Here is a 22,231-nt window from a genome sequence, read left to right as displayed (position 1 = left end):
ATGATTTAGGAAGATTTTATTTTTTTGGATGTTGTCAGAAATTACAGCAATATATTCATAAATACCTAATTACTACATTCAACAAATAATATTACAATACAGTTAATTCAAACAAGTACACTTAGAACAGGTTTAATTTCACAGCATCTAAACTGCCCCCAGAGTGACCGAGGCACCGCTCCTCCTCCCTCCCGTGGACTGGTTCGCTGCTCTGGCGATTCAGCACAGGGCACATACACAGTAACACAACCCATTAGCATGGTCTTCCTCAGGCCAAGGCAGAGTTAAGGAGTTTAAGTTAAGTGCTGGATCAAAAGGTTGGGGACAGGCTACTGCAAGCAGTAAGAAAGTTGATAGCTTGGTTACTTGAAAGAGTATGGGGATCGCTGCTAAATGGCTAATATACACTTATTTAAGAGAGTAACAGAATCGGCTTGTGCTGACCATCTCCACCTTGTGGTGGGTCCTCGGAATTTTCCACACTTAAAAAAAACACGACTCAGGGAAAGGGAGTATCTTGATTTTTGAGATTTGGCAGCATTGGGAAAAACCCATCCCATGTACAAACTTAAGGTTTCCTGTGTTACAATTCTGCTGATGTGTGGGCTCCTTTGAATATATAAATTTCCATAAGGGTATATAATCTATTAGGATGTCAATGTGAATTTAGTGTTGTTTCCTTTAGCATATATAGACTAAACTGTTGGAAATCCTGTCTTGGTCACTTATCTTAAAGAATGGATTAAATCAGGTTTTCTCACATCAGTTTGGCTCTGATTACACGACCAGGTGTGTAGTACCAAGTGCAGGGGAGAGCTCTGGTTTGCTTCTAAACATCTGATTAAGTGTGGAGCGACACGATCCCGCTTTGGAAGCTGCCCCTGACAAGTTCAGTGAGAACCCTCAGAGGACAGAGGGCAGCCGCAGCCCCCAGGTGCTGTGGGAAGCACACAAAGCAGTGAGCGGAGGCGGGCCAAGGTCTGCATGAAATACCGACACACAGGGCGCTCGCGAAATCAGCTGGAGCAAGTTTGTGTCCTGAATGTGTCTTTTAAATGCAATGTGAGGCTTGAACAAAAAGCTTCAGATAGTGCATGTTTGTCCATTTTTAGGCCTAAACTGCAAAGAAACTTAGATCTCTGAGATGAAAATATCGGCAGGTTATGAAACTGATTGGATGGAGAAACCATTGTTGGGTACTATGTCTTAGTGGTGCGCTTGTTTTCCAAAGACACCTTCTCACCTTTTTCTTAGTTTATTTGTGCTGCCTTTAGCGGTCTCTATGTTCTCTGATTGTCGTATTGAGCCCAAGAACACTCTTAAGATCTGCAGGCAGGTGGGAGTTTGGTGCAGCGGAGTGACAGAAGCTCAAGCGCAGAGCGAATGTGGTGTTTCCAGTGGGAAGGAGCAGATGCAGTTGTGAGCAGCTCAGTCACACATCTTCCCCCCCTGGGGAGACAGCCCCTGGACTGGTGCGTTCCCTCGTCCCACATGCCATGACCTCTTGCCCTGACAGACAAACAGATCCAGCCGAGGGAGCTCCCCTTGGCTGAAGAAATGGGGCTGTGCTTTACCATCAAGTTATTAGATCTATTTTTTCTCTTTTTTTTACTTTAGCCAAGGCCATTACCAAAGCTAATCAGCAAAAGTACTCAGACATTTTCTGTGGTGGAGGAGGAGGACTGGGAGTGAGGTGCTAAGATGTAGCTCTTAAGCTTTCAGACCAGAAACAGCAAGCAGATTTTTAAATAGAGAAATTCAGTGATACTCTGCCCTCATTGCTGGCAGTAGAGCTCCCTCTATACACCTGTCCCCACCTGTGGAACATGTTGATCTCTCAATGCCTTCGCAGGGGAGGAGGCCCACAGAACAGCCCTTAGTTCTCGTCAAGTCGTTTCTGTGGAGAGGAAGGCGCTTGTTGACTGCTGATAATACTGGCGGCACTTTTTGTCTGAGTTTGCTAATAACTGGAAGATTCTTGGCAGACATACAAAGCAAACTGTGTGGGAACAGATAAAGCGACACAATGCCATCTGCCAGCAAGCTGTTCTGCACAGCTAAAGGCTGAGGGTGTGGCCACTGATCTCAGTGCGTAGCCTTCACGAAGGTCAGCCAGCCCTTGGGCAGGGGGTGGGGGGGGTGGGGGGGGTGGTCATGCTCAGGCCTCCTCTCCTTCCCCTCTCCCCAGGCAGACCAACCATTGGCTGTTTTGGCCTCAGGTTCAAGCCCATTCAGGCAAGAGATACTTTGTTGATCTAGATTAAACCCTGCCTGAATGAACAGTAACTGGGACAAGAGGGAAAATTTCCCCCATTGCTTTGCATGGATGTGATTATCCCAGTTCTATCTGCTCCTGTGCTTGTCACAGTTAGTTCAAAAGGAGGAGAAGTTCAGCTCAGACATTGCTTATCCTACTTTTAGGCTTTTACAAAGCTTTGCATCTAAATAAAGCCTCTAAAGTTTCTACTTTGCACCTGTTCTCAGACTGCTGTAAGACACGTTAGAATTCTATCACAGAAACCGCTCACTTCCTGATTCTTTTACAAAAGCCCCGGGTCTGTATGTGTGTGCACAGGCACACACCCAGTATCTGTCTTGTTCACCCTAGACTAGCCCCTCCTCACTAACAGCAACTGGGTGTAACTGCTATTTGCTGTCCAGAGCTGGGGGAGGGGCAGAGGAGGAGGTAAGAAGTAATGCATGGCTTTCTACATCGTTTTCTGGTGCAACTCAGAAATGAAGTGATCGCATAGGCGCCAGTGGTAAGCTCTTTTTACTTTTCTTCTTCTTTAATTTTTAAAAACACTTCAATATTTAATGTCCTGACCAGCAGCAGTACAGACACTAAAGCAAGTTTTTTTTTTGCCCAGAAAAACAAAAAACAAAAAACAAAAAAAACAGAACCCCCAAACAGGAAAACAAACAAACAAAAATCCCCCCAAACCACATTAAAAATGGCAGGCTTTTTATAACAATAATTAAAGTAATAAAAACATACAAAACTTTGTTTTTAATATATGTACACAGTACAAGGCTGAAGCACCTTTGACTTTTCTCTCAAAATTTGTTTGTATGAAAACACCCCCCTGCAGCAACAATTTGGTGGGCGTGACTGTATGTACACATAGAGCTCTGTACATTCCCCCACGGAGTAATAAAAAAGGTACCTTCAGTGTGTCGATTTGCTTTGTCTTTAGGTTAGAGCTTTTCCTGGGAAAAGCCTATGGGCGAGGCTTTAGTACTGTTGCTTCGTGTGCTCTTAGGACCTGTTGCTTTTAAGAAAATTTTGCAGAAAAGTAACTGAAACAAATAAGCCCTTTACTTAAAACGCACCCTACCTTCATTCAGCTGAAGGGGGGCCTCAGTCCTGGGGAGGAACAAGACCGACCCCCACGCTGTAGCAGAAGCAAACTTGGGCCTCACGGCAGAGTAACACGGCAACACAAGAAACGGGACATGAGCGGCCCGATCCCATCCCACACACCCAGGGGCTATAAACGATGGAGTTTTAGTGTCAGTGATGGAGCCTTCATTTTCAGATTTAAAAATGTGACACGGGGAAAGAAAGAACAAAACCACCTTTAAAAAGTAAATATGGGCGTTGTCCTACATTGGTTGCTCGCTGAATTACAAAGGTGATTCAATTGCATTGAAGTCAAGGCGAGTTCGTTCTTTTTCTGGAGCCTGGAATCCTTTGCTTCATGCATGGCACATTCTTATTATTTTTTTAAGCTTCAAACCTCCCAGTGAAAAATATTAAATATTCAAGGTAATAAAATAGATAATATTTCTATACTATAGGTTCGGCCTAGTGCAAGGGAAACCGTCACCTAGGATATCCCTTAAAGTAACCCCTAGGCCAATGCATTGCAGGCAACGCAAGGCACTTCCGTAAGTGATCCAGTTCTGCCTGGAGTCGCTCCCTTTCCGAGACAATCTTCTGTTTCTGGCTCCTCAGTTCCTGCAGGGAGAAATTCACATTAAACAAACTGGTTTCCTGGAAATGTATGTGATACATAAATTGCGGGAGGCCACTTAGATAAGTACACCTTTGGCACTTTTAGAAAGATTTTATTTTTAGAGCGAATGGGAGGGAGAGAAACATTGATGGGTTCCCTCTCGAACGCCCCTGCACGCCCCCAACCGGGGACCTGGCCTGCAACCCAGTCATGTGCCCTGACCAGGAGGAACCGAACCACTGAATTGGCTGCCTTTTGGTTTGAGGGACTACGCCCAACCCACTGAGCCACACCAGTCAGGGCTGAACCTTTGACCCTTTGAAACCCCCCCCTCCCAGTGCTCTGACATTGGCCTCTTGGCTAAGTCTGAACTGGGTCTTCCCAAGCCCCGGATTCTCACAGCGCCTGCTCTCATACAGCCAGCGTCCCCTGCTGTCTCAGCTTCAACTGTGCAATTTAGAAAGGGAGCACTGACACTACACCACCTCTGCCACTTCACCCGGTCCCAGCCCTGCATGCCTGTACGGGGAGGACGCCCTTGGGGTGTGTCACGTGGCACAGCTGGAAGACCTGTTGAGCCAGGCTGCGGGGCGGGGGGGGGGGGGGGGGGGGGGGGGGGGCGGGGAGGGGGGCCGCAGCGCTTGTTTCCCTCAATAACTTTACTCCTTTAGTAAAATCTTCCTCCTTAGCAAATCACAGCAGGGCAGACTGACAAAGGCAATAAATAATCCCTTCGAAGGGATACATATAAATAGCATCTGCATCATTCCAGGATCAATACTCCGTGAATTAACGACACCTCCCTCCTTAGCTGGGTTAACCAACTGACCCCTGAACCACCCCACCCCCCTAACCCCAAGAATACAAGTTTTAAACTCAAGGGTGGGATTCCCCCTCAAAGCTTGTCTGTATGGGTGGGTACCCTTGAATCCAAACTTGAAAGGTTAAACCAAAAGGCAGTGTGTCTCCAGAAAACCCCACCAGGAGCTGAGTTTCATTCCCTTTCCCGTGTGTGGTGCCTCCAGGACTCACCGCCATGCTGTGGGAGAGCTGCTCTGCCGTGAGACTGAGGCTGTGGTGCTGGGCTTCCAGCCGTCTGCACTGCGTCTGCAACACCTGCCGCTCCAGAGTTTGCTCTGAAAAGACAAGCGATGTTCATACGTTTTCTGTACACAGGGTCCACAGGCCCTGCTGCTTGTCTCCCTCCCTCCAACGCAGGCGGCACAGTGCCCCCTTTGGAGCCCAATGCCCCCAGCTCTTCGTGCCACGCTGGTAAATACATCCGTGCTACTAACTCAGATCCAGCCCAGTGGAATCAAAAAGGATCAAGCATTGAAAAGCAATTTAAGAGATACAGAGTGAGAAGCAACTAAGAGTAAGCTTATGGCCTTAAGTTATATTTTTTAAAAAGAAACATAAAAAAATACAGGAATTAGCCTTGAAAAATTTTAAGCTGCTAAAAATGGCCAGAATAAACTTAGAAAGGTTACGGGTTTGATTCCCAGTCAGAGCATATGCCTAGGTTGTGGGTTCGGTCCCTGGTCAGAATGAATGAGAGAGGCGCCACCGATAAGAAGTTTCTCTCTTACTCTTTCTTTCCCGCCCGTCCCCTTTCTCTAAAACGATAAGCATGTCCTTGGGTGAGGATAAAAACAAACAACAACAACCAGGGAAGGCTACCTGAGTAATTTTATAGAAGGTAGAACTGGATAACAAAATACACTAAAATTAGCATCTAATACCACTTAAAATGTCTAAAATGTTACAAGTATTAACAAGTCAAATTCGGCAAGGAGGAAACATTAGAAAACAAAGGTAAAGAATAGGCTTGTCATCTCAACGGGCACAGAAAATGCATTCATTGACCTGTGACAACCATTCGCCATGGGCTCAGCAGCCAATGGGACACTTCGAGAGACTGTTAAGTTTCACAAGACAAGAGCACCCTTAGTGCCTCTTCTATTCAACAGCTACAGGTTCTAGGCAATGAGGGATGACAAAAAAAGTTACGCATTCAAAAGGAAAGAACTTACAATCAGCAGGTCTGATCATCTGTAATTATCTAACCAATAAGGCATATAAAAATCTAAAACCCATAATAACAAAGTGGTATCTAAAATCTAATAAAAGTAAGCTGCTCATGGAGAAAGCAACATTTTTTAATACAATTTACTACCATATACATAAATGGAATAACATCACTATCAAGGGTATTAATTCTTCCCAAATCTATACCTTCAAAAATTCTAACAGGAATATTTTGGGTGGAACAAAGGTGACTCTACAATTCGTGGAGGAAAGCCAAGGGCAGAGGACAGCGCAGAACAAGGTAGGGTGAGTCACTCCCGACGATGGAGAGCTGCAAGGACAGGGCAGCACCAGGGCGGCACCAGTGAGGACGCGGCCTGACAGGCATGCCCCACAGGGCAAGAGGCGCCCTGTAATCCACCAGGGTAATGGTTGTCTGGGCGGGAAAGATGAAGTTAGATTTCTGCCTTATTTCTTAGACAGGAAGGAATTCTAGGCACAGGAAAAACAGAACATGAAGACTTTAGAGGAAAATGGAGAATAAGTCCTTGGCAGTAGGGGAGGAATTCCCAAACAAGGAACCCACAAACATCAACCCAGAAAAGACGGGTATGTCTCACTCTCTTAAAATAAAAAATGCTGTAATGGCTTCTGGATACATACATATGTGCTTAAAGAATAACATGTAGCCTGGGCCATGTGACTCAGTGGTTGAATCATCATCCCATAACCAAAAAGGTCTCAGGTTCGATTCATAGTTGGGGCACATGCCTAGGTTGGGGGTTCACTGCCAGTCTGGGCATGTGCAACCCCTGGCCTGGACACATACAATCCCCAGTCCCAGTGTGGATCCCCGTCTGGGTGCCTACGAAGGTAACCAATCGATGCTTCTCTCCCTTCCTCTCTAAAAAAACAAACGGTCCTGGCTGGTGTGGATCGAGTGCCGGCCTGCACACTGAAAGGGCTGCTGGTTCAACTCCCAGTCAGGGCACGTGCCTGAGTTGCAGGCCAGGTGCCGAGTAGCAGGCATTGGAGAAGCAATCAATCAATGTATCCCTCACACACAGATGTTTCTCACTTTCTCCCTCCCTTCCTCTCTCTAAAATTGAATAAATAAAATCTTAAAAAATAAAGCAAATGAAAATGTCCTCAGGTTGAGAATAAAAAATTAGAAAAGGGAATAATACGTAAGTGATGGACGAATTCAAATAAAGGGTTCCATCTGAAGGAGGCAAATAAGTGAAGTGTACGAGTTGATGCTCTGGTTGGGGCTACATGAATACCTCGTTAGTCTGATTTTTCAAAGTCTTTAAAATGATTATGATATACACAATCAAGTGTTTGTATTTAATAGTATTTGCAACACAGTGTTACTTGACAAAACACTTCTACGATACGGTGATAAATCAGTTAGGACGTGGCAGCCCGGGTTTGGCTAGTCGTGACTGGCACTTCCCAGCTGTGTGAGGGCGGCGAGTGCAGAGGAGCAGGGCTCACCACGGCCACGGGACCAACAGACCAGGAGGCTGGGCACCGGTCAGTGCTCTGCACCCAAGAGGCTCTTCTCAGTAATCCGCCTGCCTGTTTCACAGGGAGGGCAAGGCTGGGCACCTCCACTTCTCTCCGCACGAGTTCACAGCGCCCAGTTGCCGTCTAAGCTAGAGGGGGCTCATGCAGGCGTCCGGAGAGACCGAGGTGTGGTGGAGGGAGGCGGTGTGCTAGGAGCACGATGACGACGCTTCAGCTCCACCAGCACCCAAGCCTGGAGCTCTGCCACCCGGTGCCCTGGCCAGTGTGGGAGCGGTGTGTGTGCCCGAGTCCCCCAGGGTGGGTTTCAGCAGGCAGGGTGAAGTGCGCACTCGAAGTTGAGAATGACACATGCCGGCGCTGACGGGCTAGCCTCCCCGCACACAGTGCTAGTCCAGGAGGATGCCAGCGCCTGAGGGAAACCGCTCCCAGCACTGGCGCGCTTCACGTGTGAGGCGGGCTCAAACAGCATGAGGCCTGGCTATCGGGGCTCAGCTAAAGTAATGTACTTTCCGTTTTCCAGGACCCTTGCATGTAACTACGAGCGTCAGAACTGACAGAAGATTCAGAAGTACAGCTGCCCTGGCCAGGTAGCTCAGGTGGTTAGAGCACCGTCCTGCTATATCAAGGCTGCGGGTTTGATCTCAGGTCGGGGCACATACAAGAATCAACCAATGAGTGCTTAAGTTAAGTGGAGCAACAAATCGATGTTTCTTCCTCTCCCCTGCCCCTTCCTGTCTAAAATCAATTAAAAAAAAAGAAAGCGGCGGCAGAGTGGAAGACAGCACAGAGGGCAAGGCCTCCGGACTGTCACACTTAGCGGTAGCAAGCACCTGCTACCTCAGTTTCTCTGGTAAGAATGGCGTTAAGTTTGTCCACGAGGAATTACCATTATAAGTCCAGTCCAGGAACTTGCAGAAGCCTGAGAAACAGTTCTCGGGCAAAGAAATGGGCCAAACAGCTAAGGAAAATTTACCTTCTAATTTTAGTATCTAGTTGTGCCCTAGAAAAACCTGCCAGTGCTATCGCTTAGAAACAGCCTCCAATGTTGGCAGTGAAACCCTGTACTGATTTGTCTATTAACTTCCATTCACTTTCTTCACTGGCCCTCAGTTGGCTCCCCTTCCCCTTTACCTTCTACATGTTCCTGGTAAGCTTCAAAAATTGCCTCAATCCCTTGCCACTTGCGCCGGGGGGGTTCTTCATCATCCTCTTCTCCATCCTCTTCCTCCTCCTCCTCTTCCGAGTCCTGGTCAGTCTCCTGTGTGAGGGGGCCCTTCCTCAGAGCCGGGGGCTCCTGCTGCCCGTTGTGCTGGGGCAAAGGGAGCCGGCTCGAGGACTGCAGCTCAGGAATGTTGTAGTGGATGGACGTGTCGACTTTGTGGTTCTGCTCTGCAGACAGAACAGTTACGTTTCCTGGCAGGGAGAGACAGAGGGAATGAAATGGAGCAACCCCTGTTCTCCCACCTTTAGTGACTCCCACCAAAATGCCAGTGAGGAGTGGATCCTGGGGCTCCCACGTGGGGCTAGCATCGCTTTTAGGTCATAAAGTGATCACTAGGCTTAGTGAAACACCCACTGAGTATAGTTATTGAAGGATGGGGAGATTTCCAGGGAAATATACTTGAGGGACACTGGGAAAACCCTCCGCTGTAGGACCCGTGGATCCTATTTTTGCCAGAAAGGCACCTCGCCTGACCTTACTAAAAGAAGTGCTTCTACTAAACTCAGATGGTATCACACGTTAAATTTTCTCCAAGTGTGGTACGCAGATTGGCAGCATCAGCATCACTTGAGCACCTGCTAGGAACGGAGACACCCTAGACCTGCTGAGGCAGAATCCTCCTCTAACGACCTCCCCAGGTGCCTCAGGCACACTGAAGCTCCAGAAGGGCAGGCCCACGGCTGCTGCTGAGTGACCGCTGGGGCCTGTGAACGTCAGCCAGCGCTACTGTGACGCAGCAGCCTCCCTACCTTTGTGCTTCTGCAGGGCCTTCTGGGTGGACTGCAGCACGGACTCGTGGAACTGATGTGCAAACTCCTCTGCCATGAAAGGCTCCCACGGCTTGCTCTTCCCGTTGATGCTGTGGGACAGTGGCACGGGAATGTCCTTGGGCGCGGGGCCCCTGATGTAATGCAGCATGCTCAGGCTCTTCTTGCCCCCAAGGGCCTCACTCAGCCTGCCCTTCTCGCCGCTGGCAGGAGCTGGCTCCTGGACTCGAGATAGCTCCTGTGGCCGGAGCTGTTCCAGTCTCCCAGGCTCTGTGGCCTTTGGGACGTCAGACAGGGAGGCAGCAATACCCACAGGCTTTTCTATATCCAGAGAGGCTGGCTGCGTGGCTGGTTCTTTTAGAGACAGAAAGCAAGGAAACTGTTAAGAGCTGCAAGTGACCAGGTGGACCCTGACCTCTACAGTTCACATTTAACAACGACCTAGTACAAAGGACCAAGACTTGGGGCTGTGTAATTAAATGTCAGTGCCTGAAGTGGCCTGACACTGAGTGGCCTGAAGATGGGGTGTGGTAGCAGCAAGTCCATCCTTGAAAGGTGCCCCAGGAAGGCATCTGGAAAGGAAAAGAATCTGAAGAAAGAAGTTGCTTTAGGTCATCCAAAAGGTAAGAAGTTATGTAGCCCAACCCGACAAGAAAGACTGCGCTAGGAGGTAAGAACAGGCTGGACACTAAGGATCTCCACTCGGCAGCTCAGTGATGTGTAATCAAAGCCGTGAAGAGAGAGAGGTGTGAAAGCAGATGCTGGACAGGCCTGGAGGCAGAATAAGCAAGACAGACGCAGGAGAAGAGAGCCGGTGAAGGGCAGACAGGGGCAGCAGGGCCAGAGCAGTGGAGCCGACACCTGGCACCCAGGGCTTCGGCGGGCGACGGCTACTACACTGAGTTCTGTGGAAGCCAGGACCCTCCCCCTTAACTCGCTGAGCCCTGACTTCCAACTCTCACGTCCTGTCCCGAGGAGATCCTTCACAATCGTGGAGGAAGCTTGTATAAGAGATGGAGAGAAGCACATTCTGTCTCCAGGAGGAAAAATTCATGATGAAGAAGACTTGAGCAGTCGCTTCTGACCCTGGGCAGCCCACTGGACAGTCCTGGGCAGTGGCAGATGGGGCTGTTCTTCCCGCCCTGGGCCTTACCACTCAGGGAGACAGCAGGACTGTCCCTCGGAGAGTTCCTGAGTGAGTCTGCCGCTGCTGCTGACAGCGCCTTCTGCTTCATGGCATGGAGCATTTCGACAAGTTTCTCTTTGTCTATGAGGAAAGCAGCCCGAGGTTAACAAGACAGTTGCATCATTTCTGAGAGGGAAGGGGAGCGGGATTCTAGCCCAGGCCGTGACTGGCAGGTGCAAGTCCTTTAAACCAAGGAAAACACAGAGCAGGCACCATGGGGGCAGGCAGTGTTTAAAAGAAGAAAACGTCACGTTAGAGCGAGCCCAGATTCCTCGCAGCCTTTACTACATAGCATCTCAGATGTGTTCCAGAAATAGCTGCGTGTGTGATGATGACAGCTGCACGAGATAATGGGTACCTGTGATCCTCCAAGGTGACTTCTGAGGATGCCTTCTTATTTAAAAGACAAAGATGTCGGCCCCAACACACGGGGACAACCTAAAGACCCACACAGCACCTCTGTAAGCACAGGTGGCTTTCAGGCGCACCCGCCACCCCCCTCCCCAGCACGCAAGCACAAGTCCCATGACGGCTGCCATTTACTGAAAAGGAACAGACTCCTGTGACGTTTGACGCCACAGATTCTTGCTGCAGTAGCACTTCTTGCTGAGGTTTAAATGGCCACATCACTGGTGGCTTCCTCTAGGAATTAAGTCAGGCAAAAAGATACTTTTGCAAACAGAACTATGTGTGTTCCCAGGGATTGGTACTGTTTATCAACACATCATGGCCCCTTTTGAGTAAAAGCAAGAATTCCAACCTACTGGTTAAAGACAAAAAGTAAAGTGCTACACTCCAACAATGAAGAAGGTAGAAGCAACTAAATAATCAATACGCACTTCTGCTTGCCTTTCGACTTCCTTCCACAGAGAGGTGAGGGGCTATCAGCAAGGGGGACTTGGAAATGCGCAAATGAGCACCCCTGACGGGCCAGGTTCTCACGTGAACCAGTATCCTATCCTGCACTAAGCGAGCACGTGGGCAGACCAAGGAAGCGGACACGCCCAGAGTGATCAGACCACACCATGTCTTCTACACTGAGTTCCAGCCCGAAGAGTCAGCCCCAACATGGCCAACCTGGAAGAACCTTTCAGGGCAGACTCACAGTGTGTTTGGCTCTGCCGGTCGGGCACAGACCACCCAGGCCTCCTGCCATCAGCACGCAAAGGCCAGGGGGCCACATCAGCGGCACAGTAAGAAAGGCCTACTACCACAGAGCCTGGAGTGCTCTGCTACAGGAAGGCGCACCTATGCCTTGCATCCAAGAGGGTTGCTAAACCCGCGTTTCAAGTGACAAGAGCAGCTTTACATACAGAACAAACACCAGCAAGTCTTCTTTTCCATCCGAGATAAAATGAGAAAACAGGCTTCAGATGGGACAATTTGAGTTTCAGCTGGAAAAAGGCAGACACACTAGGGCAGGGCTACCAGAGCAGAGGGGCTGCTGCTTCCTCGGGTAGCCAAAAGGAGTTAAGAGAGCCCCGGACCAAAGTGTTTTCAGATTCCACCCAGAACATGGGTCCCGGATGTCCCAGGAGTCCTTCAGAAGCTCCTAGTAAGTCCCACCCCCGAAAGGCCCAGGCGAGGCCCTACCTTTCCTCTTCTCGGCACTGATGTGGGTCAGGTTAAAGATAGTCAGGAACTTCTTCTTCTCTTCGAAGTTGGGGCTGTTGTTCATCTCATCAGGGCCATAGCGGGTGAACAGGGCCAGTCTCGGTGAAGGTGTCTGCCGCTTGTTCTGAATCGTCGGGGGCGATGGGCTTCTCTCTCTCAGCATCCGCCGCCGCTTCCTCCGCTTCTGGGTCAGCAATTCCTCCTTCTGCTGTTGGGTGGTCAAGCCAAAAAGTTGCAAAAACTCTAGCTTCTAGATTGGGAAAGAAAACAAATGAGTTTGAAACCACCAGCAGTGGTGTGATTCCACTATCTCAGGGGTCCCTCCTGGGGTCCTCGAAACCCATGTACCATGGCCAACTCTGTGCCGGGCCTTTGAGAAGGGGGACCCTACAGCATGCCCAGACACCTGTGGTCAGTGGGGACTGCAGGAGTGCAGGCAGGCCCCAGCATACACAGGGCCTACCGGGCAGTGGGACAGCCAGGAGGCAGGCACCAACAGGAGCATCAGAAGCCAAGCCCCGTAGTCTGACACAGCAGCAACGAGACCCCAGATACCTCGGAGGACGTATCCAGTTTGAGGGGCGGCTGCTCAGCCACACAGCGGAGGTGGGCCCTAACCTCCTCTTCGTCACTTTCGTCGTAAGAGTCATCCAGGTCGTAGTAGTATCCTGATGACAAGAACAGATGCATTTAGCTGGGCAAGAAGACTCAGTTCTCTAGTGGAAGGACACAAGCCGGGCACCACTGTGATCTGTGTGTGCCGATCCATCCATCAGGCCAGGCCTTGCTGGCCCCTCTTAGCAACCCAAAACCTGGACTCCTTTCTACCCTGGGGCAATGTGCATTAACCCCTAGTCCTAGAGCTTTTCAGGGATGGCAGGTGGAGGCAGGAGGCAGACTCCAGACTTTGCTTAGACCCATAACCCCAAGAAGCCAGGCAGTCCCCGGACTGACACGGATCCCCAGCAGGGGACCATTCATCACACAGGCCTGGGCTGTGACCATGGCAACCCAAGACTGTTTGTGCACATCCACTCATTCCTGCTGTGGCCATCTGGGTCCGTTACCCAGGAGGGAATAGGCACACTTAGATCCCCGTTGTCTCAAAGGCACAGAGCATGCATGCAAACTCAATGTGCACAGAACAGCAGCAGAATCCCTGCACCCAAGGGCACCAGGGGTTCCCCACCCTTCCTTTACAAGGTGAATAGAAGAGAGAGTCCTTCTTAGGCCCTAAGTCTAGCCTAGACCAGCAACCCAGGAAGACATGGCCTTGGCCCCAGCTTCTGGTTAAAAGACTGCACTTGACCCCATATCAGAGTCAAGTTTCCAGCAGGGGAGGGGAGGGGGCGGGGAACTGGTCTGGGGCCCTTGATGTCTCCTGGGCCTATTCTCTTGGCTCTTTGGGGAGCCCAGGGAGCTCTGGCTAAGCCTCCTGATCCCACAGCAGTAAGAAGGTGGCCAGAACCCCCGCCCTTGCCCAGTCCAGGCCCACCTGCCCGCAGCTAATGGTGGCAGCTCCCTATATAGAGTCCCCACTGGGCTCAGGCAGTCTCTCAATAGCCAACTCCTGTTATGCTGCGCTATTCATTTTTAAAACTATCTTAGTAACCTCTGCTCATCATTTATTAGTCATGCATTTCTGCGGAACCATCCTTACAGGCAGGCAGGCTTTGATTGGACTTTTCAGGACAATATGCATTTTGGCAGGACGGGCAAGGACCCTGGGTCTACCTCCCCAGCAGAGGTATCAGGTAGCTACGCAGAAGCCAGTGGCCTTGCTCCCTGGTGCTGCTAAAACCCCAGAGTGGGAGGCAGGGACAGTACAAGGGGCTGAGAGGCTGCCACGATCGCTCCCCAGTCCCGGGAGGTCAGGGCCACCCAGGGAGACTGGACCTTTCTCCTGGGCCTCTCGCCGTCTGCGCTCTTCCAGGTCCAGCTTGCTGACCAGCCTCCGGCGCTGCTGCAGGAACTCATCATAGATGTAGGCAGGGTCAGAGACCCGTGGTGCGGGGGGCCGGTAGGGTGAGCCTGGCTTCAGGGGTCCAGTGAGTTCCCCAAAGGGGGCTGGCTGGGTGAGGGAGGCCCGCTGCTGGCCCAGGATGGTCTGGGTGGACTTCTCAAGCTCAGCCAGGAAGGGCCCAGGCCCGTGAGGAAAGGTCTGGTGCTCCAGGCTCCCTGCCTCCCGTGGTGGCGGTTGGTACTTGTCCAATGGGGTGGCCTCGCGCTTCCGGGGCCCCTCCTCCACCTTTTCTGAGCAGTAGACCCGTTCCACCTTCACCAGCGGAACAGCCGCCTGGCGACTGGGCTCAAATGGGGCTGGGTGGCTGTGCAGAGGGTGGCTCTCCGAGGCCCGCCGTGTTTCCAGGGTGCTATCCATCAGGGACACTGGGTTCCAGAGGGCTGTGGGCACGGAGTGGTGCTGGGGCTTGGGCGAGATGAGGGGCGGGGGCCCGCCAAAGTGCTGCGGGGGGTCTCGGCTGCCTGGCTCGTGACGGTTCGGTCCCGGCCTAGGGAGTAAGCAAACCAAGCCATGAGTTGTGAGAGAATGGGCACACCAGGCACCCACCCATGGGCCTCCCAGGCTGCCTGCTAGGGCCCCGGTATAAGAGGCAGCTTCACAGATGGCCCAGACAAGAGTCCCCTTCGAGAACCAGGTGCTAGAGGGGTGTGAAGGCCTCCTTCTCTAAGCCACTTGGCCAGGGGCTGGAGGGAAGGACACAGCTTCCACTCCTCACCCAGGTCCTGGCCGTTTTCACATGACTCTACTCTCCCTTCAGCCGACCTGAGACAAGTGTGTGTAGACCTGCTTTTGAGAGGATGTGGAAGCTGGGCAGTGGACACTGCCTGCTGAGGGCACAGGGATGGTCTCAGGCCCCAGCCAGTCCCTCTTTCTGTCGGGTTTCTCACCCAAATCCTCGCAACAGCTCATCCTGTTCCACCACCTCCTGAATCCCTGTGAACTGCTGTCAGGACAGACCCTCATCTTTGTTTCCCACGGGGTCCCATTGCAGAGAGGATGAAGACAGAACTCTGGTGCCAAAGGGGTGGCCCTGCCACTGGTACCCATATCCCGAAATGCCAAGCTGTGGGAAAATATTGGAGGGCGGGCCGGTTGCCTTCCAGGTGGCCACAACTCCACTCTCCCCACTGTCCCCACAGACAGCAGCAACAAAAACCGGCTTCCAGGGACTGCTCTGCCTAGTAACGCAGGGGAGACCCTCACAGCCAGGGTGGGCCTGTGCCTCTGCTGACCCCCAGTGGACCCCGTCAGAACTGCAGCAGCCCCTGGTGGCCCCAAAGCGGCAGCTGGGCTGGGGCCTGACCAGGATGTCCACCAGACCAGTGGCTTTGCCATGCAGCCCTCCTAAATGACCATTTCCTTAGTGCATTTAAAACAAGATTCCACAAAAGGCTATTTGGGTGTTGTTTCCCTAAAGTGTATCTTTTTTTTTTTTTTTTTTTTAAGGAAAGCCCCATGCTATCCAGGTGACCAGGGCAAGGTCTGAGGGGATGGAAGGGGAAGACGCAGAGGGCACTGTGGGTATGTGACCAGGCTCACCGGTCTCTCCCTGCCTGGCTATGGAAGGGGGCATTTAACCACAGTCACCAAGGCTCCTCCTCATTTTTCTGGACGGGACCCAGGCCGGGAGATAAACCCCCCAGGTCTCCACACTGCCTTTAATCAGCTAATCAGCGGAGTACAACAGGGAACCACAGCTTGTTGTTAAAAGTAAACAACAAAATAAAGCCTGTCCGCAGGATAAATATCTCAAGCACTGGAGCCCAGCACTGAATGGCTGTCTAGCTTGAAGCACAAGGGCCGGTCAGAACATCATATGCATGCTGCTGTGAGGACCACTGAGGCCAGGTAAGAGGTGGGAGCCACTTCCCCTCCACACCCAATGCCTGCACAGGGCTGCAAGGCCCTGAGGTGGAGGCCGCCCCTCCTGGAGTTCTGGAAGCTGCACCAGGATGCTGGGGCCCTGAGCTTTGGAACATGCCCGAGGGAACCGGAGCTCCAGATTTTATCAGGAGACTCGGACTTGTGCTGGCTCCTCTCCCAGTCCCCTGGGCACGAGGGGAGTTAGAGGAGCAGGGAAGAGCTCACAAGCAGACAAAGCTAAGCCTCTGTGTGACCTCGAGGTGGGCCCAGAGAGGCAGACAGCAGGCCCGAGGCTGCAAGAAGACCCAGCCAGCTCCCGCCCAGCCACACCCAGTTAGCCCAGTGAGTCCCCTCGCCACCCCACTAAACAGCAGATACTGCAGCAGGGCTGCTGGGTGGGTCAGCTGAACCCAGGACACAGCAAGAAAACACACCAGTCAGCCAAAAGCTAGAGGAGACGGAGGGAGGGCAGGGAGAGAGGGAAGGGAGGGAGGAAGGAGGGAAGGAGGGAGCGTGTGGACATTTAAAATGCCCAGACACCCAAATGCTTCTTATCCCTGGTCAAAACGATGGGCAAGAGCTAGAAAGGCACTCAGAAATCTTCCCACCCAACCTCCTTTGTGCACTGCTGAGGAAACCAAGGCCCAGAGAGAGAGAGAATGTCCGGTGTCCCTGAGTCCCCAGAGCAGGCCCAGACAGGGCTCCGGAGGTCTGGTTGGGCTCTGCACCAGCTCTGGCTAAAGGTCGCAGCCCCGCCCTTTAGAATGAGCCCTGGAGAGCTGAGGAGTGAGGTACGGGACAACAGATGAGCCAGACCAACAGGTGGAAGCAGAGAGGCCTGGGGGGCAGCTGTGAGAATGGGGCCCTGGGGCCAAGGTCACACGCAAGTGTGGGCAGCTGGGGGACCCAGAGACAGGCACCAGCGCCTACCGGTGAATTCTTTTACAGTGGGGCCAGGAAACGGGTGGATGTTTTTTTTACAAAATCAATAAAGCTAATATTTTTACTTAAATAAAAATTAAAGGCAGTCCCCTTCACTTAAAGTTTGAGCTTGGAAACAGGAAGATGGAAAGAACAGGCTGTAATGATTACCTAAAGCTTCTCCCTCATGCTTTTCAATGCCATGTGTGTCCCCTTGGAGACACAGCCGGGCTGCGTGGGCAGGGCCCCAGCTCTGGACACTGGCCTAGTGGACTTTATTCCTTAGGGACAGGATGCCTCTGAGCACCTCCTGGTTCCTCAGAGTCACTGTTTCCTTGTGGGCAAACCGCAGTCAGAAGATGAAAATGAAATGCAGTAAGCGAAAATGCTCGGCAGGGTGATGGGTAAACCAGAGGTGCTCAACAAGTGTTGGCTGGCTAGAGATAAATCTGAATGTGACAAATGTCTTCCCACGCACCCTCAGTTGGCAAGCCCTACCTGGTGCTCTCGGGCCTGTGCTCGGGCTCCGTGGGCACCGGAGGCCGGCCCATGTCCAGGTGCTGCTCTAGCACTTGCTGCCGGAACTCCGACACCTGCGACTGCCGGTCCTCCTTCTCCTGCCGCAGCCGCCGCTGCCGCGCCAGCCACTTCTCCTCCTCGTTGGTGCGCTGGATGAGCAGGGCCGTGGCAGCGCTGCTGCCCGGCAGAGAGAAGATGCCATGGTTGGAGAGAAGGCTGGGCATGGCGTGATGAGGAGCAGGCGCTGGGTGCAAGGGGTGCTGCACAGGCTTGGGCACCTGCAGGCTCGACTCCTTCAGCTTCTCTGTGGAGGGAGAAAGCCACAACATCTCAGCAGGACTGGCTCTCTCCCGTCTCCTCTCCTGCTCCTGACCGCTCAGAGGGCCTGCTGCCCCGCAGCCAGCGCCAAGACAACCAAAGGGGTCTCATGGATGCTTTCAGAAAGTGTGCTTTGTCCCAAGGGAAATGTGGCCACTGGCAGGTGCTGCTCGCACAGAGCCCAGGGCTAACCCACTGGCAGCGGAGAGCTGGGCAGGCACAGGCTGGCTCACAAGAGCAGGTTGTTACATTTTTTACGAACCAGAAGAGCCAGTTATTAAATAAACCCTTGTTGGAAGTTAGATACAAATACTTAAGTTGAAATTAAGTGTTAAAAGCCAAGGTAAAAAGTATTCAAAGCTCATTAGTTCCTAATCCTTTTGCTATATTTGATTATTGTGTACACTCTTGAAGTCATCTACATCTACTGTATTTGTGCCGTGTGTCACTGAGCATCTCTTCCCAACTCCGTGTCCAGTGGCCTCAGGTTTGTAGCTAGAACCAGCCACGGTGGGAGCCTCCACTGAGGAAGTTGGCGGGTGCCACAGAATCAGGCCTTACCCTCAGAGCACTACCTGCCAGCACATCACTGCAGCCAGCCCGCCCCAGGGGGCCGAGGTCTACCCTCTGCCTCACCCACTCCGGGTACCTGCTCGGGTTGGGGTTAGCTGCTCCGAGGGCTTGGCCCGCTCCTCTGTGGCATGGCCGCGCAGCCCGTGCAGCTCAGCCACAGGCAGGAAGGCTGGCTCCAGCGCCTTGGCGGCCAGCAGCTCCTTCTCACGGGCCCGCTGCTCCCGCTGGCGCTCCAGCTCCCGCTCCTTCTCCCGCTCGCGCTCCAGCTCCTTTTCCCGCTCCCGTTCCTTCTCCCGTTCCCGCTCACGCTCCTTCTCCCGCTCACGGTCAGCTTCCCGCTCGCGCTCCCGCTCCCGCTCCCGCTCGCGTCGCAACTCCTCGTCCATCTGCAGCCTGTGCGGAGCAGAAAGGGAGGCTGAGCCCCATTGTGAAGGGGAACCAGGACGAGTTCACTAATAAGAATTCCCAGGAGTGAGAAGCTGATGGCAGCCAAGTCCACAGTTTTCATGGAAAACCTCAGCACTCTGACCTGAATGGTGGTGAGCGTTAGAACCTCTAAGTCAGTAAGATACAAGCCGTGTGCTAATAACTCCCTAAGCCTCGCTGAAGCTCATGTAGGAGGTGCTGATTCCAACAGTCACCAAGAAGCATCAGCCGTCACTGTCCCATTTACAGGTGAGCAGACCACGGACAGGAGTGGCCTAGGAGCCACCCAGCACAAAGTGGCCAACCCAGGCCCCAGCCAGGCTTTTCTCCACTGCCATGGGGGCCAGGGAAGCACAGGGTGCCAGCCCAGGACGTGACTTACCTCTCAGCACTGAGGCTGGACATCCGCTCTGAGTGCAGTGCCGCCAGGGACGAGTGGGACAGCTCAGGAGGGTAGCGGACCCCAGAAAGGTGGAGATGCATGGCTGACGGGTGTAGTGGAGGCAAGGAGCCAGGGGTGGGGATGGGGTAGAAGGGGGACCGCAGGGCAGACAGGCAGTAGGAGTCGTCCATCCTGTGCCAAGAAGACAGGCCAGTGAACACCAAAGCTAAGGAAAAAGGCAAGACCTGGTTCTGTAGCCTCCACAAAGGCTCAGTTGAGGTCACATCCACGGCCAGCCCAAAGCACCTTATGGAGAGAAGCCCCGAGATGCCAACAGTCTGGGGCCCTGAGGACCCGCCTGCCACTTCGAGGCTCAGCCAGGCCAGGACCTTTCCAGGTCAGACCAGCGGCCATGTGAGTGCAGTCCACAGCGTAACTGCAGCCCCGTCAGGCTCAGGTTCGGGAAGCTTCTGCACAGAGCAGTGACCACTGCATCTGCACTGGGTGGCTGCACAGAAAGGAGTCCTTCTCTAATACGTAAAACCAGGGCTCTGTGAACAGCTCTGGGCATCCAGGGGGGCCAACGACAGAGGAAGGAAATGGGGAAATGACAGCTCAGACGAGGGGAATTCCTGCCAGGGCAAACCCCAAAGGCTAGTCTGAGAGTGTGGGGGGCTGTTTGAGGCTCTCGCTGGAAGTCTGGCCCCCAGGACATGAGAAGCACATTCCTGGCCAGGTTCCATTCTGCCACGAGCAGACTAGTGCCTGAACACGAGGGCATGTGGGGCAATGGCCTGGTGACTCAGTGCAGACTGTGCGGGGAGGGGGATTCTTGGACTACTCACCTAAAGGCTGGGTGGGGGAAGGGGTGTGGGGCCAGGTAACCAGGGTGGTAGTAGGCTGCAGCAGTGGCAGGGTCCAGGCCAAGGGGAGGTAGAGAGGACATGCGGAGGTCCTCAGTGGTGTGGTAGGGCCGGAAGCTCCTCAGGTAGTCCTCGGTCACTGTGCTAGGGGGCACCACATGGTGCACGGGCCGCTGCAGGCTGCAGGCAGGAGCAAGAAACAGGTGAGCGGAGCACTTGCTCCGGGCTGGGAAATGAGTCAGCCTCCCCACACTCCCCCTGCCGCTACCTCCCTAGGAAGGAGGAGTCTCTGGGGACAGGTTCTGGCTCTGCTAACGAGACGCCAGTGCTGGCAGGAGGCCCAGGGCGCAGAGGTGGGCGGCTGCTGCTCCTCGCCTGCCTGGCCCTTGCTGTCCTCACCAGCAGGCACATGCCTGCTACCTGCAGCCTAGAGGGACCCCTAGCCCCTGGGACCAGGACCGGGGTTCAGGCAGAACAGGAAAGCCAGCCCTCACCTTGGCGTGGAAACAGACTGCAGATGGCCAGGGCCGTGGGCCTAGGGCTGAGCTACCAACCCAGTGACCCTCAGAATCAGCGGGTGCAGACTCCAGGCTGCAGGCCCAGCCCCAGGGACCCAGACCCTGAGCACATGTGCCCGTCCGAGCCCCCAGCCCTCAGACTTACTTGAGTGGTGGGAATCGGGAGTCCTGCACGACTGAGCTGGGGGAGATGCCAAAGGGGTAGGGGGTGCTGAGCAGGTGGGAAGGGATGGCCGGGCCCCCTGCCTTCTCCTGGGGCAGCGGGGGCTCCACGATGAGGCGTTCTCGACCGCTGCTGCTGCCCCGAGAGCTGGCATCCTGTGGGCGACAAGAGCGCAGTGGGTCAGGGTGGGGGCAGGTGGGTGAGGGAGGGCTGCCAGCAAGGATGGGGTGGGTCACTCTTCCTCCAGTCTCACCGAAAATCCTCAGGTTTAGTGCATGTTCCAGTAATGTCCCTTCCTTAAAGTTTTTTCACCCAAACCTGTAGTGCGTTTGGCGTTGGAGGCAGAACAGTGAGAAGGGAAACACAGGTCCCAATGAGGAACGCGCCTGGACTAAGACCCGCCTGGGGGGCTGCTCCCTCCCTGGTGCGATGGGGAAGGACAGAGCCTTCCTCAAGGATTGCTGGGGTCACCAAGACAAGTACGCAGTGTCCATGAGGGGAATGGCAGGGAGGAGGGGCTCCCCACCCTGCACACAACACTCACACCCTTCCAGCGTGGACTGCCCACAGGCCGTGTTACCTCTGAATCCAAACTTGAGAAGTTGGGAGACACTGGTCCTAGCACCCTCCTGCCCCCCTAAGCAACAGGCCCAACACAACCACAGGGCTCGCTCACTGATCTCCAGGTGCTCACGGGCGCCCCCCAGGGGCTGTGGTGTCCACTGTGCTGACACCTGAAGGCCACATCACAGCCAGCCCCTGGGGAGGCCCTGGCACCAGCCAGAGCCCCAGCTGGCCAGACCTATCCGGGGACACCTTTGCCCACACTGAGGGGGAGACCGCTAAGGCTGTGGCCCCGCCTGCCCCAGACTCCTGGATGGAGAGAGTGATCTGGGGCCTGGGAGGGGAGGGCGAGCCCAGGGACCCACAGCAGGGCTGGCCCAAGACATGCAGGGAAGTTCTGAACGCCCACCCACAGGAGTGGCCAGCCCCAAGAAATCACAGTACCGGAAGGTTCTGACTGTTCTTGTCACGTATGTGGCTGAAAGAGAGCTGCAAAGCCAGCTCAGGGGGCAGTGCTGAGAGCAGGCAGGGCTCTCCCCCTGGACTCTGGGGCGCCATCACTGGGACCCCACCGCCCCCACTCCAGGCCTCCCCTGAGCTGCGGCCACACACTCCTGAGCCGTTTGTTTCCCAGAGAGGCCTTCCTTCCCTGGGCCCGATCTGCACGACGTCGGGTGTGACCACTGCTGATCGGATGGCAACCAGGGCTTGGAGAGAGCAGGCAGGGCTCCCAGGGCACAAGCCCGAGCCTGTCTGCTCCAAATCCACGGTGTGGAATTCCACTGTGCCGCA

The 22,231-nt window shown here is 53.5% G+C and overlaps 1 protein-coding gene across 14 annotated transcripts in view; it reads right to left on the bottom strand.

Moving 5' to 3' along the window:
• The window catches only part of GSE1 (Gse1 coiled-coil protein), a 411,107-nt gene continuing 388,876 nt past the window's right edge, over positions 1–22,231 (bottom strand). For all 14 annotated transcript variants that reach the window (XM_045191705.3, XM_045191706.3, XM_053914690.2 and 11 more), the window contains 13 exons: positions 20,858–21,030; positions 20,177–20,374; positions 19,332–19,523; positions 18,600–18,916; positions 17,612–17,936; positions 14,203–14,816; positions 12,862–12,974; positions 12,286–12,556; positions 10,660–10,773; positions 9,489–9,860; positions 8,649–8,930; positions 4,992–5,095; positions 1–3,961 (listed from right to left, as the gene is read on the bottom strand). In XM_045191705.3, the coding sequence (XP_045047640.2) occupies positions 3,827–3,961; positions 4,992–5,095; positions 8,649–8,930; positions 9,489–9,860; positions 10,660–10,773; positions 12,286–12,556; positions 12,862–12,974; positions 14,203–14,816; positions 17,612–17,936; positions 18,600–18,916; positions 19,332–19,523; positions 20,177–20,374; positions 20,858–21,030 (3,210 nt within the window). In that variant the 3' untranslated portion in view covers positions 1–3,826. The remainder of the gene's footprint in view (positions 3,962–4,991; positions 5,096–8,648; positions 8,931–9,488; positions 9,861–10,659; positions 10,774–12,285; positions 12,557–12,861; positions 12,975–14,202; positions 14,817–17,611; positions 17,937–18,599; positions 18,917–19,331; positions 19,524–20,176; positions 20,375–20,857; positions 21,031–22,231) is intronic.

This window comes from Desmodus rotundus, chromosome 12 (assembly GCF_022682495.2).
Source record: "Desmodus rotundus isolate HL8 chromosome 12, HLdesRot8A.1, whole genome shotgun sequence".
Taxonomy (NCBI): domain Eukaryota; kingdom Metazoa; phylum Chordata; class Mammalia; order Chiroptera; family Phyllostomidae; genus Desmodus; species Desmodus rotundus.
This window is presented reverse-complemented; position numbering and strand designations above follow the sequence as displayed.